This window comes from Dromaius novaehollandiae, chromosome 18 (assembly GCF_036370855.1).
Source record: "Dromaius novaehollandiae isolate bDroNov1 chromosome 18, bDroNov1.hap1, whole genome shotgun sequence".
Lineage (NCBI taxonomy): Eukaryota > Metazoa > Chordata > Aves > Casuariiformes > Dromaiidae > Dromaius > Dromaius novaehollandiae.
The window spans coordinates 4856920-4874441 of NC_088115.1; the positions used below are offsets into that span (position 1 = coordinate 4856920).

Here is a 17522-nt window from a genome sequence, read left to right on the forward strand (position 1 = left end):
AGCATTCATCCTCTGAGCTCAGCAGGATCTGCTGGGGCCACGCATCCCTCCTGTGCTTCAGCCTAGGCTTATGCAGCCTTGGCCCTGACCAAGTCTTGGGGCCCTGAGGGCACTAATAGACCTGATGGTCCTGACCAGCCTCCCCTGACCCCCTGTCCATGGGTGCAGGACACCACTTCAGCCCAGCCCAGGGCTGCCAGTCCCTGCCCCAGTGACTCCACAGCAGTACTGCCACGGTCCTGCCCCTGCCTGGCCATTGGCCCCACTGATCCCACCCCAACCTGTGGGCTGAGTGCCTGGCCTGGCCTCAGACCTGCCATTTCACCACGGACTTGGTGGTGATCTGAGCTCTTGGCTGAACCTGGCCAGCAGCTCCAGGTCTGCCCTGCTCACCGTGCTGGTGGTGGTGGGACAGGCCCTGGCCCGTGAGGTCCTGCCCTGCCAGCCGGGTTATCCCCCGGCTCCCAGTCCTGCACGGAGTAGCCAGCCCGCGTGGTGCCCCGACCCCAAGTCAGGAGAGGTGACGAATGTTCAGCCACGCTGGGTGTGACCTGGGCTGCGCTGACCCACAGCCCCACACATCTGGGAACATCACCACCACTGCCCGGAGACCAAGATGCGGCCGTGGCTTCTGCCAGCACGGTGACTAACTCTCCCATGAAAGCTTCGCCCAAGGCCCCAGGCATCCCTCACCAGCCCACGCCTCCCTGCTGGCAGCCGCAGAGCAATGACTGCTTCGGATCGCCCATCCCTGCCACAGAGGCAGTGCTAACTTTGTGCAAAAGCAGATGTGTGCAAAATGCTCTGAGCGTTTCCAGGGGCGGGAGATGCTGGCAGACACACAAAATACTGTTCAGAGCAGCAGAAAGACAGCGAGCTGGAATGGGGAACTGGAAAAGTATCTTGCTTTGGACAGACTCCTCCTTGTCTCTCGTAGCAACACTGTTTATTTCTAGGCACTGGGTACGCAGTGTGTTCAGGCTCCCTCTCTCTCTCAGCTGGGAGGTGTCAGCGCAAGAGAAGTTGCCTCCACAGCCTTTTTGTGGGATGGTCTGCGGCAAGGCGCAGGAGCAAGCTGGTGGGGCAAGAGCTGGTGAGTGAGCCCGTGCCAGCTCCGGAGCTCAGGGGAGCTGACCTTGGGCCAGATTTGCGCTGGACTGGCCTGACCTGCACTTCTGGTTTCTGGAGATTAGACAGAGGGCAAGGCTGAGCCCTCTTTCGCCTGCACGCCCGGAGAGTGCTGAGCGAGCGCGATGGGCACTGTGACAGCTTTCTCCTTAAGGGACTTCTCTATGAAAGAGGAAGTTGTCTTGAAATAACTCAGGCACTTCCCTTTTCACTTTGCAGACTTTGAAGAGTGCAGCAGAGACCGCGGCAGGGCAGCAGCCGGATTATTCGCACTTGCACAGGGTGACTTCCTGGCGGGGCAGAGTGGACCTGGCGATGGCTCCCTGAGGACTCTGCTCTGCATCTTCGCTCTGGAGGACGTCTCGGGTGCACCTATGACTCTCCGAGCTCCCTGGTGCCTGCCCTAAAGAAGTAGGTAGAGTCCTGGGTGGCACGCTGCTCCTGACTGAATGGCTCTGATTGCAGGGAAATGCAGATCTCCCCCTCTGCCCCATCCTTTCTCTGCTCCTTTGAGAGGAACCTGCCGCTCTGCTTCATACGCTGACCCTGGCTGCTCCTGGAAGAGCAGCATGTATGGCACAATGGTCCCCAGGGCTGCTGTTCTGCTGGGGAGTGTTTCATACCTTAGAGACTGGAAGTGTGTGTGCGCATGTGTGAGTACTGCATCCCTGGGGGTGAAAGACCCTGGAAAGTGCTTGAACAGGATCTGGGTGGTTTCCTTTATCTGAGTGAATTTGGGGCTGGGACTAGGGGAGAGGGCACTGACAGTGCTGGAGAGAGAAATCTGCTGCTTATCTTCAGGAAAGAAATATCTGTGCAAGCTTCCCCTGCTGTGACCAGCCAGCAAGGGTGATCTCAATGTGAAACACAGTGTTGACCCTCGTGCCTGTCCCAGTAGGGAGAGCAGGAACTCTGCTGTCTGGGTCTGTGGAGAAGCTGCAGGTAGTTTTGATGTTATTACTGCTTTGGTGATGGTTCCCGCCTCGCACAGCCAGCAGACAGCCGGTAACTGCTTGCTGTTGAAACCAGACAGAGTGAGTGAAATACATCACTGATTTGGGGATATTTCTGCAATATCGCATGCTTATTCATTTTGCTTTGTGTGAAATGACCCTCAGTTGCAGAGGACGGAGTCCCCTGCCCAAAACTGCTCCCTGCCGTCACCTGTTCTTGCCCTGGCTTTGCCCCCCTTGCAGGGCTCCCCTTCCTCCAGTGCGGCAGCTCCTCTGGCCCAGGGACCGTCTCGCCCCGTGGGGTGGGCAGTGCCTGCACGGCAGGGCCCCAACCCGGGGGGGAGGCTGGGCTTTGCCTTTTGCTGCTCGTTGGCAGTGGCGAGGTGGTGCCTGCTCCAGGGCTGCTGTTTGTGCAGTCGTGTGGCTGTCTGGCTTCCTCCCCCTTGGCCCGGGGCCTCGTCTGTCCCTTGGGGGCCGTGAGTGCTGCAGCAGTGACACTGCAATAAACAGCAACGGTAGTGGTGATAACAAGGAGGGCGCAGGAGCCCTTTTCAGATAGGAAACTAAAGAAGGGAGTGCTTGGGGCCCAAGCTTAAAAAAAGTGGACGAGCCAGCTCAGTTTATCAGGCAGGTTTTAGCCCTTCCTCTGCACTGGCTGCGATCTCCTGCGGAGTGTTTCCTGCACATGGAGGCTCTACAGCCTTTGGCAGCGCCCTTCTGCCTACACCAAGCCTGAGCAGTTGCACCACGACCACTAGCATCCCCGAGATGCCATTACCTTCCCACAGGAGCTCTCTGAGTAGCTGTATGAATTACCAGCAATTTTTCTTTTGTGCCTCTTGACTAAGACTGAACAAGGAAACAATTTCCTCTGGGCTTCAAAGCTTGATTTATCTCCTCTTAGTATTATACAAGCTGTTATGTGTGTACTTGGCTGGTACTTTGGTGTTGGAGTGAGTACATGGCTCCCAAGGTTTTCTGGCTCAGTTTCTGAGCTTCTCTCTGGATGGCCCAAATCCACGGGTCATTCTTCAGGCACTGCAGCTTCAGGTCCCACTGAACGAGCGGGACGGGTGCTTCACAACCCTCCACACCTAAAGGAATGTCTTACATCTGCAACAGAAGAAGGTAGATGGTGGTCTGGTGAAATACATGCCCAGCCCTTGCTCCATTGTATGAATCTATTCAAAGTACACAGCTTTCTCCCAAATGTTAATCTGATCTGAGGAAGTAATCTGAGGTTGTGAAGCCTCCCGGCTGTAGTTCTGGTAAGACCTTGGCTTGCTGATCACGGCCTTTGCGTATATCTGCCCTGCAGCCTCCCTCCGCCAGCTGTGAAATGCTGGGCCTCTAGCTGCTGTCAGGTGACTGTCTTGACATCAAGTATTGGACAAGGCTGCTATGAAGACCAGTTGTGATGTTTCCATCCCCAAATAGTTTGGAATATATTTTGATTCTTTTAGTCTTTTTTCCTAAAAAGCCAGAGCAATCAGACTCTGCTGTCTGTCTGTCCATTGATCTGTCTGGGATAGCTATTGGCTGGTTGGATGCAAATCTGACAGACGACTAGTGCTCTTAATAAGAAAAAAATCCTGTAAGTTTGGTGAGAATTGGTAGCCAGCTGTCAGGGAGAGGTGATGTTCATGCTCCCCATGATGACAAGCTGGGGAAGGGAACGCGGTCTTTATCCACTTTGCTGGGCAGCAGCCGAGTGGCCAGACAGCACAGGACAGCTAGCAGTGGTTTTACTGTGGTTTTCTGGGCCTTACAGGAAGGCTTGTTCAGATCGTTCGATGACAGAAACATTACCATTTTTTTTGCCGAAAATACCCCTGCCTCAAATAAGGGCTGTGGAGGAGGGAACTGGCCAGTGTTCCTCATTGCCGGACACTGATCCACCCATCCTCAATGGAGCAGTTTCCATTTTCTGTTTTATGCTCAGACGGTTTCACTCTGGGAATCCTGGGAGCCTTTCCCCTGCGAATGCTACTGCAGAGCAGTCTTGCTTACGCTGGAGCCCGGATGCTTCGCTGGCATCAGGGACCCCAACGCAAAAGATGCCTGCAGCCTCTTCGGCAGGGGATGCTCTGTGCACCGTACCACCGGGATATGTTGAATTCCCACCTCTCCACCACCCTCTGATATACGGGGCACACACATGGTGGGCACAGCTGTTGCAGTAGCAGGGCCATAAGGCTTCTTTTTCAGTCGTCACCTTACAGGTTTGCAGATGGCTGTTGGGCTGTAGAGAGCAGCAGCATCCCTCCCCAGCAGCCCCAGCTTCCCCCACCCCAGTTCGATGGGAATTTGACATACAGGAGTTTTGATTTTTTTCACAAGGAATAGCAGCTTCTCTGAGTCAGGTATTTGAGAAGGAGTTCACCAAAGACTCTCAGTTGGTTGTTTACAGCCTTCTTAATGCAACCGTATCACTTACCCAGAGATGAGAACTCTCAGGACTTTCTTCCCAGTGGCTTTCTTGCTTCTCTGAGCTTTACGGGTGTTCACGACTGTTCAAGACAGATGCTGTGTTGGCTGAGTCACATCTTTCTGTTTTGAGTTGTGACATGCCTTGAAGACAAACACCATCCATCGAACATGGCTTGGGCAGGAGCTTTCAAAGTGGGGGCTATTGTGGCAAATGATCTGTGCTGGTATGGGTTTTGCTTGGCAGTATCTAGTGTGATTCTTGCTCCCAGATTAATGTTACTGGTGGATGTTCATAGTCCCACTGAAAGCGGTGGCGTCTGTTGTTGTCTGTACTGTGCAATTAAATCTTGTTATTGACCTTGTCCTCGTGGGGTTACAACTGCATCGCTATATACTTACCCGTTCCTTGCTCATCCCACTTCTCTTCCCTCTCCATGTCAGACCAGTCACGTCAGGCAGTTGTTACGTTCATTCCCTCCTGCCAGGGCAATGACAGAAGTAGATCCCTAGGCTGGTTGTCCACTGATGCTAGGGGAAACGTGCCATGCACAACAGCCCAGGGCAACACTGGCTCTGGTCACTGTGCTCCAGCTGTCCGCCAAACCCATGGGCAATGGCTCCACTTCCTCCCTGAGCTGCCAGTGACATGACTTTCCCTCCACTGCCTGGCAGACGTGGCTGCCTGGGTGCAGCTTCCAGTCGAGGCTCGCTCCTTTTGGAACTGCTTGCTCCACAACGCAAGGAGGTGAACATGCCCTGAAACAGTTGTTTAAACCCTAAATTTCTTTGCAAGGAGTAAAGGATTTGCTCACAACACACAACTGCTGCTGTCAGCTGGTGATCCAGAGAGCGTCTGTAGGGTGAAGGGACTGTACCATCAGTGACTGTGCTGGTTAAGGTATTGTACAAGCCAGGTATTGCTCAAAGAATAGGATTTTAAAGCAGTACAGAATGCTTTCCAACCAGCAAGGGCCTGGTGGTGCCATTGCAGGGAGGCACGGAGCAGTCGTGCCATCCTGTGGCCCCTTCCCTCCGGAGAAAACAGCTGGCTCCCTGGCCGGCCTCTCCTAGGTCAGCCAGGGTTTGGAGCCTGAGCTCTGCGAGCTTTTATTTTCCCCTCAGGTGGACAGCATTCGCCTGGGCTGTTTGTCTGAGCAAATCTGGCAGCGGTTTTTAGAACTCATTTATTTTTTCCCTCCAATTGTTTTTGCATAGCTGACTCCGGGAATGGAAAGAGAGATGCTAAATGTGAAAAGCTGATGCTTCCGGAAAACTCGTTTCTTCCCTTAGGAAGAATGAAAAGTGACGTTGGCGAGGAATTCTCCAAAGAGTCGTTAGTGTCCAGGAAGCAGCCTCAACTTCCACACCAGCTTTAGCAAATGGCTTTGGGGCTCATTAAATACTGATGGGCAGATGAACGTCTGAGAGCTGTGAGAGCTGCAGAGTTGTTTTGTTTTGTGAAATGGTTGTATGTGCATTTGGGTCTCTCTTGCCTTCTCCCTCCATGAGTGTGAGTCTCTTGGCAGGGATATGCCTTGCCAGAGCAGCCAGCAGGCAAGTGTCACAGCAAAGTGTAGCTGGAAGGTAGAATCTGAGCTGGCGACAGGTTTCCTTGGCAGTGAGAGCCTGAGGGAGAGCATCTGGTTTCATGTCAGAGCTGTCTGAAACCACAAGCCCTGCCAGTTTTTGCGCTGAAACTGGAAATCAGTCCAGAAGGGCTCCAGGCTGGTCCATGGCACGTGTGGTCCCTCTGCCTCCTTTGCAGGTCTCCCCTGCCCTGTCCAAACAGAGACTAGAAGATGAGTCTCATAAATGGAATCTGGCCCAGGTGATTTTTATGTGGTTTTTGAGTTTCATAATGAAAGTTATGCACAGTTTTGTTTTAACTGAGACACCTCACCCTCAGGCAGCTGACGTAAGGTGAGATGGAGCCAGACCCTGCCCTCAGTGTTTCTTCTTCATCAAAATTCAGCTCCTCAGAGGAGGCAGGAGCTACTGTTGCTTGGATAGAAAAGAGGACTGGAGACTGAAAGGCTGGGTTGTCCCGCTTTCCTGCCTAAGCTGTGCTGCTGAGCTGGAGGTCAAATCTGGCCAAAAATAGTGGCCACTTCACTGGCATATGGACATGGCTTAAGAGGGGAGTACGAACAGGATGTTATAGCTGCTTCTGAGGGACTCCGTGGGTAGATTTTGCTGTAGCATCAGTTTGTCCTAGTATAAATGATGATCCCAGGTCCAAGTGGAGCAATTGTGCAGTGTTTTGGAGGCTGTCAGGCTGCAGTTTTGAGCAGCCCAGAGGATGCACTGTCAAAGAAAGCAGATCAGATTGGGAGAAGCAGCTTGTTTGAAGCGCTCCTCCTGGTCATCCAGCCAAGAAATCCTCCTTCGGCTCACATGTGATACTTCTGCTCTCACCAGCCACTCTCACCAGAGTTAGAAGGAAACACAGGCTGGGCAGCCCCTCCAGACAGAGCGAGAGGCTTGTAACATTAGACGAAGCATCTGATGTGCTACTTTCATAACCGATCTCACTTCAAGGCAACTGCAGGGAGACGGGGAGGGCAGCACAAGGGGGTGGTGAATTCTGATCTGCTCTAAAGGGCACCTGTCATCTCGTGACAAGACACTGCAAATGCATGTGTTCATGTGCCTCCCCTGCGGCTGAGGACTTGCTGTGTCTCCCTTCAGGATGCTCTGGAGCAGAACAGCTCACTCGACGCTGCCAATGGTATTTGTACAGTAGTTCTTGTATTAGGAGCAAGTTGTGGTTCCCCTCGCCGAAATGGGAAGTTGGGATCAGGGCACTAATTGGTGGTGGGGTAGGGGAGAAAGGGAAAGGAGGAGTGCAGCTGGGGGAGCAGCTTTCCATACTCCGTTTCTGCGCAACACAGGGGTTTTTCTTTGCAAGCGTCTGTAGTCAAGCTGATAACGAGCCACAGGAAACCTCAGACGTACCCATGTAGTGAATTTGTAACTAAATACAGGGCGGCAGAAGGCTCGGAGAGGTTGGCTTCAGGGCAGGACTAAATATAACCGTCAGAAAGCACACCACGGGCTGCGCTTGCCTGCTTTGTAAGTGGGAGCGGGGATGTTTCCCCACACTGGCTGTGCTCAGCAGAGCTCCAGGCAATGATGTTTGGCACGCTGCTGGGTGAAGGGAAAAACTGCCTGGCACCAGTGTTTATCAAGTCAGACGTGTTTGGCAGTGGAAAGACTCCCTTGGGAAGGATGGAGCAGCTCAGCTTTTCAAGGGAACCTGCCAGCCTGCTCCCAGCCCAGCCTTCCCACTGCTAAGGGGCTTGGCTTTAGTTTTTCTTTCATAGCTTCAAATATTTCTTCATCTGCTTATTTTATGTTTCACATGTTTCACCTCGTTTAGGAGTTTTGATTTTTAGTGATTTCCACCAATTTTTGAAGGTCCACAAAACAGAGAAGTAGGTCTTTTGGTGACACTGCACATCCTCATTTTAAATGCCTCCCAGGAACAGCCTGAGTCACACTGCTCTGCACCAAGCATGAAGGGGGTTGAAATAACTCATGTAGATGGACACATCTCCATTCTTTGCCATGAGATTCTCAGTCCCAGCCCAGGATCCTCACACATAGGCAGCTAAAAAGAGGCTGAGCTTCAGCTCCGGTTGTGAGTCAGATCTCAGAGGAGAATACTCTTTTCTGGGGGCAGCGACATGCATTTCCAGGCACACTCCTTCAGAGCTAGCCTGGTACACCCATTAAAAGAACTGTCTATGGAGGCAATCTTATTTACACGCCATGCACTCCCTGGGATACTTGCCTGGTTGGCTTATGTTGCTAGGTTCTTCACTTTTATGACTATAGCCAGACGGTTCCTGTAACTACCCTGAACTCTTGGGGGATGTAGCTTTCAAGTCACTAAGGATTTATCACTAAAAATATCATAGTTATTGAAAACTGAAGGAAAGAATGTTACTTCCTTTCTCAATCCCCCCCCCCTTTTTTTTTTCCTGCAAATGAAATAAAATCCTGATGATACTCTGGGCAGTTTAAGAAGTGCAGAAAGGAATCAGGGAATTGCAGCACTGAAAAGAAGTGAGATGAATGCAGAGAAGACACCAGCCTTGCTGAGCTGGCAGACAGCAAAATAACAAGTTACAGGATGAAATGTGCCTCGCATCTGCTGTGGGGAAGGGAAGACATCCAAGGGGGAGGAGGATGACAGAAAGCGGAGGAACCCTTGCGGGTGTAGATCAGAGAACTGAGCAACTTTGGTCTCTCACGGGCACTTTTTTAGGGCCTGCTCTTATGCCCCTCAAAGTCATATTTCCCCTTGACTCAGCCATCATCTCCCGATGGTTATGTGTGTTTGCTGGGGCCTGTGGGCCCTTCCTGTTTTTGGGTAGAAAGCTTGTGGTCTGGTGAGCAGTGAGCTCTGACATATGTAGGCAGAGCAGAAGTGAGCTCTGTCCAGACTTGGCAGCATTTTGTGCAGGCTGCTGGTGCAGATGCTGCTCCAGGGAGAGGACTGCCGCTTCGCCGTCTAGCTCCTGCCTGCTGCACCTTTATTGAGGAGCCAGTGCTCTTCACGTGGGCCTGATCCACAGGCTTCTCCTCCCTCATCCTTGCAATATGCCTGCCAGGACAGTCCCATGCCCTGAAGGGAGCTGTGATCCCGGGAGCTGGAAGGATCCAAGGGAAGGTGAGCACAGCAGGGAGTGAGTTGTACCTAGCAGCTTTGGGAGAGGGTCCCTCATTGCACCGTCCCTCTGTTCCTACTCGCAGCAGGGAAGATGCAGGATCAGGATGTGCTGGAGGATCCTGTCTCCAGCCTTCTGGAGAGCCAATTGGGGGTTTCCAGGCAAGCAGTTTGTGACCCTCTCCTTTGCAGGGAGAGCGTCAATCCAGGCGAAGGCTTGCATTAGTCCACCAGGTACTACCATCCCCAGAAATTTGGAAAACATACCCCTGTCCTCTGGGGATCAATAATTTGGGGAAAGATGAGGCTGGTGCAGGGGGTTGTCTCCAGCTGGGGGGTTTGATGTCTTGTCTCTTTCTTCTGGTGAGGAGGTGACAACCTGTTTGCTGTGCTGGGATCTTGGGGATGTGGCATTGTTAACGCTGACAGTCTGGTCCAAGGGACTCGCTGGGTCAGAGAGAGGAGCTGCAAAGTAGCTCAAACATGTCTTTGTGCCTGCTGTCCCCATGCAGCACCCAAGACAGACGTGGGCATGGGGGGGCCCACTGGTTGGCTCACAGCATGTGCTGAGTCAGGGCCTGACGGGCACAAAATCCAGAGGTGGCTGTAACCAATATCTTTTGTCCGATGGTCCATAAGCAGAAGGGGTGGTGATGGCAGAGGAGTCAGTAAGAAAGGACTTGTCCCTGCATCTTTTGCTCACAGGGACATCCCTCTCCATCCTCTCCGGGGAAGGAGTGATTCCAGCATCACTCATCCTCCCACCAGCAGCTGGAGCAGGATGGGCTAAAGACAGAGAGTGTCCTATCTGACCTCCCAGGGGATTTAAGGCCACTGCATCCTGGGAAGAGCCTGGCAGTCTGAGGAGCATTGAGCGGATGTTGGGAAAGGATCCTGTCCTGATGGGTCAGGAAACAACCTGGCATGGTGCTGAGGACCACAGGTTTCTCTGGTGCCAGTGGGTCACATCTCCCACTGATCTGACACAAGCACTGCCATCTTCATGGAGCATGCCTGCATTTGCACAGTCCTTCTGCTAAAATGCTTTTTCAGCTCTAATAGGGGTGTTGGAGCTTCAGATGGTTATTGTGTCCCTGCAGTGACACACAGCTGCTAGATAGTGTTCAAGGACTTTGTCCTGTCCACCTGGCCTTATCCAGGTGAGAGGGTTTGTTCTATATAGTCAGGTGCTTCCTAGAGCAGCATCACCATCAGGGCCAGGGGCTGGCAGTCTCCTTCTAAGGTGTGCTGAAAGTTGGGTCTTTGTTACCTGCCACTCTCAGCTCAACCAAAGTGGTGCCAAAGTCAAATCATCTAGTGTAAATCAACCTGGCTTCATTTATATCACCGGAGAGCTATCCATGCAGCAGGAGAGCAGCCAGCGTCTGTAAGGACAAGGAACAGGGGATATGGGCACCTAGCAACCAAGACCTTCTTCTGAAGGATAATGTACTGAGTGCCCTGGGACTCTGAGGGCTGGTCTCTCTCTCTCTCTCTCTCTGCCTATCTGTTATGTTTGCTTTACAAAGTCAAACTGAGTTGTCTCCCTGTGTCACTGCTGTTCCAGGGGAAAAAAAAAAGAAAAAAGGAAAAAGGAAAAAAAGAAGGTTTTCTCTTTAAATGCTCAGCACAAAGGCTGAATTTTGTCCTTGGCTGCAGCACAGGCTCTTGTGTTCTTCAAATCATTCCTTGTCCTAGCTGTGTTACCAGGTTTGGATTTGTGTCGGTGTGTATGGCAGGCCTAGCTGGAGTTGAGAAAGTCCTGATGATTCTTGGGAGGGAACTGCAGTCAGCATGCCTCTCTGCCTTGGCTGGGGAGGGCAAGTGTGGTCCCATGGCCTGAGCCACCCTGAACTCAGACTGATGCTGTCTGGCCCTTCCCATCTTCAGCCCCACATTCCTCCCCTCCTCTTCTCTTGGTAGCCCTGGTGCTCTCATCTTGCGGGGGCTCAATCAGGGAGCAAAGCAGGCAGAACACTTCCCCCATGAAATAAAGTCAAAAATATTCTGCCCATTTAGCTTCCATTACTGGATCATGGCCAGACCAAGAAAGAACCAGTAGCTGGTGCTTGGCAGGGACCAGAATCGATGCAAGGGTTTCTCACTAGCTTGTTTCTATGTATGTCCTTATGTGCTTCTTCTCATCTGACTTCTATCTGTCTTCCCACAGACAGTGTGACTAGGCCTAAATAAACTCTCTGGATGAACTGGGGAATAATTTTCAGCATTTTACATTAAATCTTCTGGGGAGAGCCTAGTATTCAGAGCTTACAGGTGGATTATTGATTGAATTCCAGCTACTGCTGTGCAGACATCAGCAACCCCTGTTCTTCTTTGCAGACAGTGAAGAAAGCCAACACTTTTTAAGCAAACACTTTTTAAGCAAACTGAAGTCTCTCAGGCACAGAGGAATTCACATCCCACCAGCTCTTTTGAGTCCTTTTCTAAATCTAGAAACCAAACACTTGTGAGCAGGTTCTAAATTTGGCCAGCAGACTTTCCTCCCACGTGTTGGTAGGTAGGATGAGGATGTGGAAAACCACCGACACAATTAGCAGCCGGCTGCGTTTCAGCAGACGGCCTCTCTGAAGCTCAAGGAACGAAACATAGAAGAGCCAAACGTGCAGCCTACTGATTTTGCTGCTCAGAAGTGGCAGTGCTGGTCACTTGAGCTGGTGGTGACCTTAGTATTTTTCCCATCAGGAAACAGAATTTTGAGAAACACAGCAACAACAAAATAGTAAGCAAAGTAGTTCTACTGTACAGTATTTAGTGGTGTTCTTAAAGTTCCAGGCTGTGCAGGCAAAGGCTTAGGAGAATCATTCAATTTCCTTCTACAGCAATGATTTTGGAGGGCAATCTGTAATTTTTGAGCCATTGAGACTAGGAGGATTAACTGAACTTTCCCTCCTCTGGCCCAGCCCATGGTATCTCTGGAGGCATGGCCCATTTCTGTTTCCAGAAGCAAAGTCCCCTATGTCAGAAGACATATGAACGGTGCTCGGTGCAGGCTGCTAGCACAGCGGTCCTCATGTAGCTAGAGCACAAGAGAGCATCTTTCTCTTGCTCACTGCTCTGCACAAGAGGCTGCTGAACATCTCTGGAGAGTGGAGGATGAAGGAGGGGGTTATGCTGCGTGGTGGATTCGGCAGGATGTGTGTCTTGGCAGGGTACCAGGGGAGGTTGGACCCCTGAGCTGTGTTCTTGGGTCTGGGCGTGAGGATGCTGTTTGCCCAGCAGAGCTGTGGTTCTGCAGAGCCTGAGCTGCTGCGGGACACCGCGTGCATTTGTTACTTTGCTGACAAGACAAAACAGAGCAAAGAGGAAGCTATGTGATGACTACCTAAAACAAAACAGGGTCAAGGTAGCCCTGAGGCCGGAGGGGTCTGGTGTGCCTTCTTGGCAGTAAATGCTGCCAGCAGCCTCATCGTCCCCGCGCCACCTCCCTGGTGCCTGGCTGTGCTTTGGCAGAAGGCGTTAGGGGAAGGGGAAGCAGGGCCATTGCCTGGCCGGGGGAGCGGAGGAGTGGGCGAGAAGGGAAGGTGGGCGACCACAGACAGAAGAACGCCGTGGGCAGCACCACGATTCACCCGCAGGAAGTGCCGTTGTGTTCAGGTGCCTCCTTCCATGCAGGGTGCAGAAGAGGAAACGGTTTGCTGGGTTTAGTAGAAGCCTTCTGCCCTGCCACCCACCCCCAGAGCGCCTCGGAGCACCCAGGGTTCAGCTGCCGTGGTGTCCATGTACTGGGAAGAGGAATGGCTCTCCCAAATTGGCATAGGGTGTCCAAAAGGGCAGAGCTGGAGTCTCCTCCTGCTCATGGCCCTGGACCGAACTGCCTCTCAGGTGTGTGAGGAGAGGCACAATTTCTGCTAAAATTAGCTCCTGGCCTCTCTGGCTTTCTGCCCTCTCCGCTTTCAGATAAAGCCGCCTGAGCTGCCCTCGCAGCCGGAAGCTGTCCATTCCCCCGCTGCAGTAAGCGCGACTGTGCTGCTGCCCAGCGAGAAGCGGAAATCCGCCGCGCTGGCTCGGTGCCAGGCCTTGTTATCCAGACCCAGAGCCAGAAATAGAGGCCAGACAGGCCTGGGGTGGGTTTCGAAAACTTCACTTGTTGCAGGAAACCTTTAATGAGCTTCAGAAAACTGCGGAGAGCAGGATGCTCCTGGAGACTCGAGTTGTGTACGGCAAGGCTGCGGGTGTTCCCACTCATGTCCATCCATCTCCCCCTGCAGCTGCTCATCCGTTGGGTTTGGCAGTGGATGTTTGCAGATTTAGGTCCTACCTGGATATTCGACAGAGCGAAAACACGAGCATCAGTGAGAGCCCATGGCCTGACTGTGCTTGGATGGACCCGGAGGACTGATGTATCTTTATTGTAATTGCTACCTGTGCCAGTCGGAGGACAGCTGGAGATGGGCTACCCATTATCAAACACAAATGTGGGTGTTTCAGGAAAATCACAGAGTTCAGAGCTGGTGGGCTGGAGGGTTGTCATCCCTAATTGCAAGGAGAGAAGACAAAGTCTGCTGGCTGAAAAAAATCTCAATCTAGAAATGCTGAAAGAAATATTCCAGGTCACTCAGGCTTTAAATACACACACCACGGTCCTGTGATTGCTGGTGTGCCTCAACAACGGGGAGAGGGGAGAGGGCAGTGCTGGGGAGATGCTGCCAAGCCGTGGGCACTGGGAGGGCCGGACCACAGGGCACCAGAGCCGTGGGCCCTGAGGGACCACTCAGCAGCTGAGAAGCTGCTGCCGCAGGATACGTCAGAGATGCCTCTCCGTGGCAGGACTGCCGCTGCGGCTGCCTGGCTGTGTCCCAGTTCTGCGTACGGCTCAGCTGGCATCAGCTGTGCCTCCCCGAGCAGGGCTGCCCCACGCCGGGCTCCCCAGCCTGCTGCTGGTTGTATCACAGGCAGCCCCCCTTCCTTCCTTCTCGGCTCATGTCTTTTTTTTTTTTTCTTCAAAGAAAACAATACTTGAGGGCAAGGGAAGCTGTCCGGCCCCAGGCTGGCTTCCTTCCGGAGCGTAACCTGCTCCCAAGTTTTCTTTGGGGCTTGTTTTTCTGAGATGCTCTGCAAGATGAGAGCAGATCAGGACAACAAGCACAGAAACCTCATAGATATTTAACTCTGTTTGTTTGTTTGTTGTATGGTTGGAGTTTAGGTTTCAGACGCATTTTGACTTAACCTGAATATTTCTTCTGAATTCCTAGGGAACAGAAAGTCCCTCCATGCCCTGCTCAGCAATGCGGGTGCTTGTCCCCAGGGGACTCCTTCCCGCAAGAAGGGGGGCCAGAAACAGGCCCAGAAGTTCAGAGGGGCTCAGCTCTGCTTCAGACGGAGAGAGCTGAAGCTTTCTCCAGCAACATGCAGGCCCTGACACATGCCGTCCTCGCCCTTGGCGCTGGGGCTCCCTCGCCGAGCAGCCTCCGCCCCGGTGCTCCCCGGCTTTCTGCCCTGTGCCAGTGGTGTCCCGGCAACTTCGCGTGCCTCCTCCTGAAGCTCGGACCAAGCCTGTTCTCCACCGCCAGCTGAGCCGAGCACGCCCTTGTTTTGCAGGTGAGACACAGGACCCAAGGCCATGCCCGAGCGGAGTGAGAGGGAGCTGCTGACTCGCCCCGCTGCCCGAGAGCCCTTGCGACCGCCGCGCCCGTCCCGTGCTGCAGCCTTGGCCCGGCCATGGAGAGCGCAGGTCTGTGATGCTGCGTGTGGGAGGGCAGGAGAGCTGCCGCTGGGGCTGGCAGGGGCCGGACGGCCGGGGCCGGTGGTCGTGCCCACCTGAAGGAGCCACCCACCCCGATTTTCCCACCTGCAAAATGCGTAGTTATGGAGGGAAGGATAATTGTCTTTGGGCAACGTGTGCCATAACTTCACAAGGTACTGGAAGACCCTGCTTGATAGATGGGAAATGAGACATGAAGTGACTGAGAGGTGGCCCGAGGATTTCCCGTAGAATGGGCGCTTCGAAAGTGCTGGGTTTGGAGAGCCATTCCATCCGAATTTTAGAACAGGTTCATGTTTTATTGTATGTTTTTTACCATCCGTGCTTTGTTTTTATGCTGTTTCACAATGTGGTGTCAGTCTCTCTGCACCTCTAGGTCAGGATATAAACACTGAAGCATTTTATTTCATTTTTAAACCACTAATGGCTGTTGGTAGTAGGTTGAGATTTGTTTTTAGATCAAAGTGTCTCCTGTTTATACTGGAACAAATGCTTTGACATTCTGCTCCCCGTGAAGGAACCCCAAGATACCATGACTGCAGTCACTTTGATTTAGAAAAAGGGGACATAATATTTATATCAATGCTAAGAAAAAAACTTCCCATAGTAATTGAAAATACACACAGATAGAAAGAATAGGATATTTCAAATAGTCCGTTATGATGAGTAATTCAATAGTGCAAAAATAGTAAGCATAACAGTAAAATTCAAGAGCCATATAAAATCAAATTAGAGAAAATAACAGAAGAGAAAATACAAATTTCCAGAGCAACATTCTGACACTTCCCCAGATAACACTTCCAAAATGAGAAAAATTCCATGGACACTTTTGCCCTGTAATTTCTGCCCGTGCGGGTACAATGGCATGAACTATGACGGCAGGGGCGGGTTTTTCGCCGTATGTGCACTTCAGCAGCACATCCTGACCATTGTAAGTGTGAGTGTGTGGGTTTTTTTTAACACAGTCTTGATTGAAGTCACAGGAGTAAATACTCCTCTGCAGAAGAATCTCGAATTGAATGAATCCTCTGCACAACATCCCCCTAAGGGGACGCATTTCCTTGGGGGGCAGGAAATAGGAGTTCTGTGTTGGCTGTTGGGGTGAGCATGGGCCACCCAGTACCCAGGAATGAGACATCCCCAATACCTTCAGGTCTGCATTTCCCTGCCTTGTTTTAAGCAGGTCTTGTGTCTGCTGCCCGCGTGCCCTGGTCCCCCTCTACTAGAACTCCGGGTACTGCAGTCCTGGGCTTGCAGAGGGCAAGTGAGAGGCTTTGAGAGGCTCTTCATGAGTTTGGCCATGCTGCTTGCCCTGGGAGCTGAGGATGAGGAGGCGGCAAGGATACTGTGAGGGGAAGACTGCTTCTGCCTCACTGCAGTTCACCTGCTGTTCGTTGCTGGTGGGAATGGTGGCAACTTAGGGGTGCCACATCGACTGCCCTGTGTGCCAGCTGTGGGCAGGGCAGGAAGGAGGCAGGAAGAAACAGGCAAATTCAAGAGCAGAATTAGGCAGGGAAGGTGGTAATTTCAGCAATCCTAAAGGCAACCCCACATGCATGAGGCAGCTCAGACCTTGCAGTATGTGTTTGGAGCTCCCTTAGGAACTGGGTAAGGAGCTCCTTGCTTGCATCCTTGCCACACGGGCAAGACCTGCTCAGTCACTGCTAACAGCAGTTCACATCCCATCACTGAACACAGATGCACGAAACTACACCAGGAAAGGACAGTGGGATGCAGTTATCACACATACCTGAGATCCATCCTCAGCTCAAGCCATGTTCTGACTGCTCCAGACTATAGCTTCCTGCAGGTGGAGAACATCACTTAATAATACCTGACTTTATACAGTGCTTTTCTCATTACAAAGCAGGAAGAATCATTTTGGCGGTGGGGAAAGAGAAGCCCAGTGCAAGGAGGGAGACAAAGACCGGCCACAGTGGAGTAAAGGGACCCTGCATCGTTCCTGGCCCACACCCCACATGCCTTCAGGGCTGACTTTTATTTTACATCTGCAATGTCTCAGAGCATGTGGCCAGCCAGCTGACGTGCTAAGTCACTTATGATCACAAGCACTCACCCTACGTACAAGTCATACCCTAAACTGAGTCTGAGGTTGTCAGACTGTTATTTTTGTCCGAGGGAGACAAAGACCGGCCACAGTGGAGTAAAGGGACCCTGCATCGTTCCTGGCCCACACCCCACATGCCTTCAGGGCTGACTTTTATTTTACATCTGCAATGTCTCAGAGCATGTGGCCAGCCAGCTGACGTGCTAAGTCACTTATGATCACAAGCACTCACCCTACGTACAAGTCATACCCTAAACTGAGTCTGAGGTTGTCAGACTGTTATTTTTGTCCGAGGTCAGGATGTAGTTTGGTTTTGATGCTGTAGAGTACAAGACGTATGCATGGTGGTTACCAGACAATGTTTCTCATAAGAGCACCGGCCTCAGGTCCCTGCATCAGAGAGCGGAAGGTGCTCGGGAAGCTGAGGCCTCAAGGTGTGGGGCCGTGCCACAGGCGTGAGGGGCTGACGGGTGGGTGGTTTCATGCTGGGAAGAAGCTGTGAGGGTGGAAGGGAGGCAGTGAAATGCCCAAGAAAGCTGGCTCTGCGTG

The 17522-nt window shown here is 52.2% G+C and overlaps 1 protein-coding gene across 1 annotated transcript in view; it reads left to right on the top strand.

The window, feature by feature from the left end:
- Nucleotides 1-1015: 1015 nt before the first annotated feature.
- The window catches only part of PIK3R6 (phosphoinositide-3-kinase regulatory subunit 6), a 41623-nt gene continuing 25116 nt past the window's right edge, over nucleotides 1016-17522 (top strand). The window contains exons 1-2 of the mRNA XM_026120623.2: nucleotides 1016-1539; nucleotides 14743-14875. Of these exons, the coding sequence (XP_025976408.2) occupies nucleotides 14863-14875 (13 nt within the window). The 5' untranslated portion in view covers nucleotides 1016-1539; nucleotides 14743-14862. The remainder of the gene's footprint in view (nucleotides 1540-14742; nucleotides 14876-17522) is intronic.